The sequence below is a fragment of the Meleagris gallopavo genome, chromosome 1 (assembly GCF_000146605.3).
Source record: "Meleagris gallopavo isolate NT-WF06-2002-E0010 breed Aviagen turkey brand Nicholas breeding stock chromosome 1, Turkey_5.1, whole genome shotgun sequence".
NCBI lineage: Eukaryota > Metazoa > Chordata > Aves > Galliformes > Phasianidae > Meleagris > Meleagris gallopavo.
Window position 1 is genome coordinate 106012905 of NC_015011.2, and position 10378 is coordinate 106023282.

A 10378-nucleotide genomic window follows, 5' to 3' on the forward strand; every position below is an offset into this window, starting at 1 on the left:
TGAAGCCTGCTGCCCTTGATGGTGACAGTGAGTGGTGCCCAGTCACCAAGTAGATCTCGAGGTTCCCCAAACTTTCAGGAAACAGCTGTAAAGCCAAAAACCCATTCATTTCAGGCATCCAGGTAGCTCTCCTGTGGGGCTTGGATCTTTCAGACCTGTATGCACATGTCTGCATGCTGGGTGTCACTTGGGCAGAGAGAGCTGTGGCGTGGCCCTGCCCTGTACTGCCACCAGAAACCTATAGGACAGGAGTGTCACTGCATGCAGGCAATGCTGCAACATACCCCCAGGGTGGGAAGGTGCCAAAGCACTGAGATTCAATGGCATGCTCTCACATTATCCCACAGTTGTGTCCTGGCCAAATTTCCTCCATCATGAGTGTGTTCTGGTAAATATGTTGTAGTTTTTCATAGGAAAGGGCATTTATCAGATTCTGAGCTGGTGTATTTGCATGCTCAGATGCTGCCCTACTTAAGCCCTGGATAGGCAATCAGGATGGACAACATCCATCTGAGCAGGTAAAGCCTAGCAAGGTTCAAAGATGCCCAAAACAAGGTTGCATGATGAGAACCATTGGTCTATCTGTCATAGAATCATTAAGGTTGGAAAAGATCACTAAGATCACCTCATCCAACCACTGGCCCATCACCTCCATGGTCACTAACCACATCCCTCAGTACCACATCTCATATTTAAAACTTCCAGGGATGGTGATTCCACCACCTCCCTGGGCAGCCTGAGCCAATGCCTCACCACTCTTTCAGAGAATAAACATTTCCTGATATCCAACCTGAACCTCCCCTGGCACAACTGGAGGCCATTCCCTCTTGTCCTGTTACTGTTACCTGTGAGAAGAGGCTGACCTCCACCTCACCATGACCTCCTTTCATTCAGGTGGTTATAGAGAGCGATAAAGTCTCCCCCGAGCCTCCTCTTCTCCAGACTGAACAATCCCAGTTCCTTCAGCTGCTCTCCATCAGCCCCCTCCAAACCCCTCACAGCTTCATTGCCCTTCTCTGGACACGTTCCAGGCCCTTAATACTTTTCTTACAGCGAGGGGCCCAAAACTGAACATAGTACTCAAGGTGCAGCCTCACTAGTGACAGGTACAGAGGTATCTTTGCAGCAGACTTTGTCAGGAGCTTCTTCTGGAGCATCATATATCTGTCTCCCCCCTTTGATGCCTGAGAGGAATGCAGTGTTTTGGTCCCCAGCTCTCTGTGTGACATCTGTGTGGAGAGAGGGCTAGATGGAGGCTATGGCTGAGCCAGCAGTGTTGCGCAGCACCCACACTGCCTGGGACATGCCTGCAGCTCTCCTGGGCACAGGCTGGTGATTTCAGTTACTAAACCTTGGATGCATGTTTATGCAGAAAATGAGGGAGGAAAGCCTATCTGTTTTCTGACTGATGGACCATTTGGCCAGGTTACTCCCCCAGCTTAGTGGATGGCATAGCTCTGGGTTACCATCCCTGAGCTGATTGAAGGGAAAGTGCAAATCAAATTTGCAAAGTGAGTCAGTTGCAATTAGGTGGAAATGTGATGTGAATCCATCCTTGTTTTCGCTGATGAGAAAATGATGGCCTTTAGTTTTTAGGTAAATGGCTTGAGTGGCACCCAGCCAGAACTCAGCAATGATTTCTGAAATTGCATGTGACCCACTAGATTGCTTACACCGTACATGTCCAACCCATTAGTTTTAGGTGTTTATTGTCTTTTTTTTTTTTTATGTTTTAAGAAATATATAGAATATATATTTAAAAATAAAAATTAACTATATTATATATTTTACATGTGGCCCAAGATAATTCCATTCACTCATTGCAGCCCAAGCAAGCCAAACAATTGGATACCCATGGTTTATATCACGATTCAATATTGCAGAAGAGGACCTCGGTGGAAGATGCTGCTTTGAACCTCAAACCTGTTCAAACTACAGCTGAAATCAGGCGGAGGCTTTCTAGCAGTAGGATCCTCTTGGGGGAAAAGCTTGTGACCCAGAGTCAGCAGAGGGTCCTGGTCCATTCTGGGAAGTAGAATAGGACTAGTAGACTTGCCGGACACAGAGGAAACTTGGGTCAGATTGCACAGGATAGAATTTCCTTAACTGCTGCCCAAAGATGTTGGGGATCAAACACCGGCTCTACTTAAATGCTACTCACAGCCCCAGTAAAGTCTGTGTTCACTGATGGTGTGCATGCAAAGTATACACGTGCAATATAAAGGTGTGGAAAGGTGCTTTCCCATATATGCTGCATACAAATCTTTAAAATACACATTCACTTAGCCTCTGAACTTCCAAAAGATCTCTGCTCAGTGCCTACACTCTTCTCAATTTGTGGGCTTTGGCAGGTTTTTCCTCAGAGATGTGGATTCTTGTCATTAAATGATGTTTGTTTTTCTTAATTATCCTTGAGAAGTGTATTATGGGACCCCAAAAAAACACAGATTCAAATCATTGGTTGTAATGGACTATTTATGCAAATACAACTATAAGCCCCGTTGCAGAAATGGCTGAAAATTATACATGTTGAGTTTTGTGTGGTGTATTTTGAGCTTTATCCCTTGACTGGAGATTGAACTGGGGATTTCGAGTGCTAAAAATGAGATCTGTTCTGGAGTGGACTTCAAAGTCGAAGCTCTCCGTATGCAATAGGCTTCAGTCTACCACGATTTGCTGAGAAGGGAACCTGGCATGGGCACATAGCAGCAAGTGTCAGAGATTTAGTCTAAAACTTGACTAATCAACATCATTTGCTTATTTAAGAAGCTTATTTTGCTGAGGCCATAAGGCATAGTTCAGTATTCCCTTCTACTTCTTGGAAACCTCAGATTTACTTTTATTCAGAGCATCCAGATAACAAATTGAAAACCCACAGAAATGGCATCCATGATGGATCTGTAATTTGCTACAGACCTTTCATTTACTATGGACTTTACTATGTCAAAACTGGTTTTGCTGAACTGCAGCCTTCTCCTACTGGGAGAATAGTTCTCATTTTTCTCCAAGCTGATTTTAATTACCTGATAAATTAATCAAGAGTTTGTAGGATCAACAATTTGTTAGAGCCAAATGAACGGAAATGGTTAAATGAAAACTCCAGATTTCTAGCATAGACACTACCTGTTCACTTTGATCATTATGTATTATTTGGATTAGTCATGGCTGGCACTGAGTGTGTTTTCTGTCCTGTAGTGCTCCAATTTCTCCACAATTAGAATCTATCTTTCTTTCTGTCTGTCTGTCTATACATTATCATTAATGGAAAATTATCAGTTCAAAAATTCTGAATATTTTTACATCCTTTAAAGGAAATAATGGCATTTAGACTGCTGTTTTTTCCTCATGAAAATCTCTTAACAGACAGACACATTTCTAAAATGTGAGATGACATGTTTGCTATAATTTAAACAGCAGTTTTATGGAAACAATTTTCTATATTTTTATCCTCAGAAGTGTTTTTGTTCCTTAGTGCTCAACAGGTCCAGTGTATTTGCCTCAAGACCTGGTATTTGTCCAATGGAGAATATGGAAACATCTGATTATTCTTGCACGTTCGATGCTGAATGTCCAGGGCTGAAAAAATGCTGCAACTCATCCAAGGGAGCAGTCTGTGTGAATCCAAAGCCAGAGGGTATGTTACTGATAAATTCAAGACTACTTGTAATAGAAATGTGCTTAATTTTTCCTTCTGAGGGTGGGAGTGGGCAGAACAACTGTTACCATAGCTCTTCATAAAGCAAACATGGGAATCTGCCTTGGGTCAACTCCAGGAAATTTGGTTTCTGTGCTCGTGCCTGTGGGGCTGAACAGGGTGTGCTATGGGTCTATTGGACCTTGCATGGCTTCTCCTCCTCAGCTGGCACTTTTGCCTGCAGCATACTTGGAGCAGAAGTCGATGGCTGCACGTGGACCCTTGGTAATCTCAAAGTTAAAGCTTGCTTTGGTTTCTCAGAGCCTTCCTACAGCTCTGTAGCTTTCTATGGCATCACATCTCGGATGACTTGGCTGTTTTGTTCTGTACACTTCAGAAAGGATGTTCTGGTACAACGTGACAGTCCTGGTGAAAATGGATTTTAATGAATTAATTAGAGTGGATTTCCACCTTCTGAATCATTCACGCCTTTTGCATTCCATGGTATGTATGAACACAAGCGTTGCTCATCGTGTCCACGCATTTGTTACTTGCTGATAACCACTTACTTCAGTCCAGGAAGGAGCCCATGGTCCCATGAGCTGGACACCACCTTGCCAGCTGCTCCCCCTATAGTTTGGGCCAAGATGTCAGCCTCATCTTCGTGGAGCTTAAGTAAAATTGATCTAGTAGCTCCTTAAGTAAATTTTTCAGGTCTTTGCCAAGGAGCAGAGAAAGCTTTCGTGTTCTGAAACAGTTTTCTTCCTGTCTAAGCAGTCTGTGCTGCAGCTCCAGCTCAGCTTAGCTTTGGGTTTATGACAGACTGGGTCTGGATTTCGTGATCTGCAGGGGCATGATGCTTTTGTAAAATGTGACAATTAGAAGAGCTCACGTTGCTCAAATACAGACCTAAATATTGCTGCTGTCCTGAATTTACTGAATTGGTGCTTTTTACACTCAGTTTCTGATGATGATCATTGCATAGGTTGTGCCTCACTGGCATACATTTGTACTGATGAAGGTTTGTTCACGTATTTTCCAGATTACTGGTGCATTACAACCCTTGAATACCTCTGTGCACCATATCCAGAGTAACTATGCAGAAATGTATGCTGGGACAGTGGCCTCTCAAGTTCTGATTGGACTGCATCAACCAGCTCCACTAGCAGAGGTTTCTTCTTCCTTGAAGAACATGGTTAAGCGCGTGTATGAAGTGATTGACACAGATGTGAAAGGTTATTTATTATAATCCTGGCCCTGGGGGAAGCCTTTTCAAGGAGTTTCATTCCACTTGGGATTTTGACTGTATTACTATCAGTTATAGAATCACAGAATTATTAAGGTTGGAAAAGATCACTAAGGTCACCTAGTCCAACCATCAGCTCATCCTCACCATGCCCAGTGCTCATGTCCCTCAGTGCCACATCCACACGGCTCTTGAACACCTCCAGGGACAGTGATTCCACCAGCTCCCTCGGCAGCCCGTGCCACTGCCTCACCATTCTTTCTGAGAAGAAATTTTTCCTAATATCCAACCTGAATCCATGGCTTTACAGTCATAGTGAATCTTGTAAACTTTGCAAAGATTACTGAAACCACATATTATAGGGTGAAGATAGACTTGTAGTTAATTTTGGAGTGAATAGTTTGGAGGGCATGATCATTTTTTTTTTTTTTTCCTCTTAATAGGTATTCAAGTACTCATGTTTGTAGCACAAACATTAATTGTATTAAGCAGTCTCTTAAGTGTTTGCATTGTTCTTGGGAAGCAGATACACTCCATTAAATAAGGAGTATTTGTGGTCTGCTAATTACTGCTGTTGATTAATCTACTCCTTTGAGCATTACATAAGTATTTAGATGTGTTTTATTATTGCATAATTATCTGAACATCTTCACCCCTGACACGCATCCATAAATACTGTTTGTCATTAGTTCTTATTCTGTACTGACTCAGTCCAGCTTTCAGTGTGATCTCTGGGCAGATTTTCTTCCTCTATCACTGACTTCACTCCGGTTTGAATGACACCCTGAAACTATGAGAAAGAACTGGCACTAACTATTATCTTAATCCAAACACGCTGAGTAAAAAGTGGTGGGCTTATAAGTGAATGGGGGACTAATTTCAGGAAAAGGCAGCATTCTGATTTCATAGAATCATTAAGGTTGGAAAAGACCATGAAGATCATCTAGTCCAATCATCAGCCCATCTCCAACATGCCCACGGACTATGTCCCTCAAATTCACATTTAATTGCATAGATATAAATCTGAAATTGTATCAGGAGTTACTACAGATTTACACTGAATTTGTCGTATTCAGAGGAGATCAGCCTTGATGCTGCTATCAGTATCTGTGTAAGCTGTATTCTTCTTCCTAGATGTTGATGAATGTTCCTATGCAGAATTCAATGCTTGCCCTGAGCAAAATTCCTGTATAAATCTGGAGGGTTATTACAGCTGCAGCCCTGAGCACCAAGAAGCATATGCCAGCCCTCTCCAGCTGAGCACAAGAAAAGATGGTAAGAAAAATAGGTCTCACCTTGGGAAATACTGAGAATGCTTTCTGCAGGAACCACCTGCTTCTGGATCACACAGGGCCACTACTGTTGGCAGGAGGTGCTGCATGAGCCATCTTGCTGGCTGTGTCTGATGAAATGCAGTGTACTTAGTTCCAAGATCCAGGCTGTTTCTCATACCTCACCCTCAGCTATCCTTTCTCACCTGACAAAGTGTCTGGCTTCAGGCCCTGACAATGTGTCATTCATTGTCAGTACACCTCCCCAGCGCCATCGGCAGCTACGTTTAGTGACTTTACTTGCACTTGAAGTCTCCTTCCCATTTTATGTGACTGCAGCCTGGACTCTGGCATGATACAACCCCATCTTCAGCTGCTGCTTTGTTCCTGAGTCCTTTGCTGGAAGCAGCTGGAGTTGGGCAATGTGAGAAATAATTCTTTCCAGAAAAATACATAGGCATGCACAGACACCAATAGGCCTGCTAACAGGCTTAAAGATAATGGAATAAGTAAGCATTTGCAGATTCAATGATTTAGTTAGAAGACAATTTTGCAATCCTTTTAAAAATTAAGATAATGTATTGATTTATCCTTATGTGATATGAAAATCTGTTTATTTTAATTTCTATTTATAATATTTCTATTGCTGTTTTTCAGCTGCTGGAAGTGCAAATGATATTACTTTAGATTTCCTTTGTTAGGAATGCTTTAACCCTTTGATAATGCTGTTTCCCCCGTAGGCATGGCAGCATCCTCTCCAAGCTCAGAGTTGGGTCCCCTTAACATCACCAGTAGCTCTTCATCGATAAGTAATTCAAGTCTCTTATCCATGACTAACCAATCTACCGATGCTGGATGCTGTAAGTGATTTTGGATTTGAATGAACATTGCCTTGCTTTAACTCAGGCACTCTGTGATCCCTTTTTTCTGGAGCTGGTTACAGGAGGGCGTTCACAAAAATAGTGGTAGTTTTGGAGTGAATCTCTTCCTACAGAGTAGAAATGAGAAAGGATCTCTCAGTGGGAGATACAGAGCAGGAGCTGTGGTGCTATGAACTGACCCCTGGAGTAGCCCCACTATTAACCTCCTGACTGATTAGGGGGATTGGCCTCCTGGAAAGAGGAGGTGACTACGCTGAGCTCACTGAGCCACTGACGCTTGGCAAGCTGTCCACTGGCAGGACCCATCATGGGACTTGGTCTGGATAATCCAAATCCTGCAGCATGAGGAAGCATACCAGCAAAGGCAGTGGAAGGCTGGCACACTTATCGCTGGGCCCTACTGAATACATGTCCTGAGCTTATACTGTATAGAGGTGGAGGATGGAGGTGCTTGTCCTGCTACCAGTGCAGGAGTTCCTCCTGGCCAAAGACCTTGGGACACAGTCCATGGAAATGGGTCAGGGAAGCTTTCCACATCCACACTGGAGTTAGTGTTTGTGAACACTCCCCGCTATACATTAAGGCTGTCTGGGGGACTATGATGAAAACAAAGCCTGAAAGATTTATCTTTATATCAGTGACTTGGGTCCTTTCAAATGAGAGTGGTCACAATCTTTTTTTAACAACATCCTGTTCTTCTTGCGGGAGGAAATAGCTGTCAGTGGTTCTTTGCCTTGTTCACAGAGACAGGCCAGGTTTTCTTGATCTTCATCTCTGCAGCTTCTAGATGATCTGAGATGTAGCTAAAGAAGTTTGACTGAAGTCCCTCTAGAGGAGGGAGGCATCACCTTGTGGATTTTTGGCAGCCCCCTGACTCAGAGACCTGACAACAATGATGTCCCACTATAATAGCTGAAGAAAACAACCTATTTTCCTTAAGATAACCATTAGCATGAAGGAACAGATGCTGTGGCAGCAGCATACTGTAGTCTCCAGTTTAGCGTGTGGGCTGATATTTGACCAACTTGACCCTGTCTGTTTATGGGAAATGTGTCCAGTCTAACACTGTCATCTCAGCTCTCCCTCTAGTTAGTGGAGGCAGAAGGGCTCTGCTAGAGGGCAGTTCACCCTGCCTCATTTAGATACCTCCTACTACTTGAAGGAGAGGAATCACCTCTGAAGGGCCCTGTCCTTTCCCCTTGACATGATGGTGATGGCATTGGACTAGCATGACATAAACAGGTAAAATACATGTTCCTGCTTCACTCCCAGCTTGTAAAAGCTGCAGACAGTGATGTTTTTCCAGGCATAAATCAAGACAACCTTTGCCTGAGGAGGTGCAATTTGATGATTTAAGTGACAAGCAAAGCAGATGTAAACTCACGTAGAGTACACAGATTCACTCTTACAAACTTGTTTCTTCTGCTGGAACCTGTAGCAGTCTGCCTGATTATTAGTGTTACTATTGATTCAACACAAATATGTATGGTGAAGGGAAATAAAAACAATAAACATCCAGCAATTAATCACTCTAGTGGGATGGTTCATGGATGAGTGAACTTTGTACTGTGAAAGGTACTGTCTTAACATGATGTAAAGAGGAGCTTCCCCTATTGACTGTAAAAGTGCTTGTGTATAATGGATTTAGGATAGTAGCGTTTTAATGATTAAATGTCGTTTTTGATGTGTTGTCTCTTCCTGGGATAGATCCCTCTGCAATTACAAACCATCGAATCTTCAGTGTTACCAGCAACAGCTTTGAAATGTCCTGGAGTGTCGCATCTACTCTAAACCATACTTTCCAAGTCCAAGTATTCAGGGACAAAAAGATTGTAAAAAACATGAAAGCAGATGAAGTGAAAATGAGTGTATCTGGACTGGAAGCAGGTGTGATGTATTCAATAGAGATCAGCTACAAAAGTTGTGGAAAATCCATCCTCTCCCATCAAAATGTTAAAACAGGTGAATAGATCCTTAAATATATCTTTATGGGCCTAATGTAAGTGCATGGGAGGCTATAGCAGAATACTGGCTTTATTTTCTTGGTTCAATCCCAAACTCTCACTTTCCAACAAAAGCAAACAAAATATAAGGAGGTGAATGAACTTCTTTTGAATACCAGTATTTTTTATCCAGCTATATTTCTCTTAATACCTGCACACTCAGGTATATATTTGGGCTTAAAAACCACCTGAAATTCATTTCCAGATTTAATCAATTTACCCAGTCCATGCCCAAATTAGGTTTGCTGACTGACACCATGTTCTTGTGGACTCTCTGCATTTCATATTTTGGTCTGAGTGCATCCATTTTGCCTGAATCATCTTCTCCTCTGATTTGTCGTTTTGCGTTTTCATGTTGTGTACGACAGAGGCTAAGATATTTGGTGTTACTATGAGGATTCTCAACTACAACTTCACCGAAGATCTCCATGATCCCAGCAGCTCAGCATATGAAGAATTTTCAAGGCTGCTGCTTGCGGAGGTAATGTTAAAATATCTCCGGGTAAAATATATTTTTTCAATTTAGAATTTATTTAAGATAATGAAGGATTTTGTGCCCAGCTGAAATAACCCTTGGAAACCATAATATTGTTTCCTATGACCTTTCTTTGTAATTAACACAAAATCCAACTGACGAAAGAGATCAAATCCTTGGTCTTATTAGCAGTGGAGACAAGAATTTTCCCTTACAGAAGAGTAAAGGAATTAAAAATCCAGGCATACCACAAGGACTCCTTTTCTTGGATATTTAGCAGTAAACTCTCACTAAATTGACTTGAGGCTTTTAATGGATTATTGAAATGACAATGCTGGCATTTGTTTCAGTGCTGTCTTCTCAGTAAGTGTTGGGCTGCTTGCAAAGTTTTCTTTAAGGAAAAGTGACTGAGTCAGGCTTTCTTCTCCAGCCCCATTCACTGTATGTGTACATGCAGCCATTATCAATGCTCAGGTATAGTAAGCCACCAAGGAGGCCTCAGTCATCAGCTCTGTTTCCAGTGCTCAGCTTCTGAAACCATAAACATATGTCAATATAAATCTGAGGGGAAAAAAAGGAGCATCAACAGTGGAGCTGTATTTCCAAAGACAGTCCAGAAGATCCAGAAGAGTTGTTTACTCATGAGAAATTTCAAGTCTAACCTCTTGATGTAGTTTTATTTTCCATAGTGCTCGTTTTTGTTGCACAGGAGCATTTTTTTTTAGTGCATCTCTTCTGAGGCTGACTCAGACATAATCACATAATCGGAATTGCACAGTTGGGAAGGAAAGGCAATAATGTCTGTCTGTGTTGTTTTTTCTCCACTGGGAGCACGGTATCCCCTTCTCTCTTTCCTCTCTCCTCTTTT

The 10378-nt window shown here is 42.3% G+C and overlaps 1 protein-coding gene across 1 annotated transcript in view; it reads left to right on the top strand.

Moving 5' to 3' along the window:
- The first annotated feature begins 6025 nt into the window (after positions 1 to 6025).
- Positions 6026 to 10378, top strand: part of LOC116217321 (uromodulin-like 1) — a 20624-nt gene continuing 16271 nt past the window's right edge. The window contains exons 1-4 of the mRNA XM_031556346.1: positions 6026 to 6155; positions 6892 to 7011; positions 8740 to 8994; positions 9404 to 9516. Coding sequence (XP_031412206.1) covers positions 6894 to 7011; positions 8740 to 8994; positions 9404 to 9516 — 486 coding nt within the window. The 5' untranslated portion in view covers positions 6026 to 6155; positions 6892 to 6893. The remainder of the gene's footprint in view (positions 6156 to 6891; positions 7012 to 8739; positions 8995 to 9403; positions 9517 to 10378) is intronic.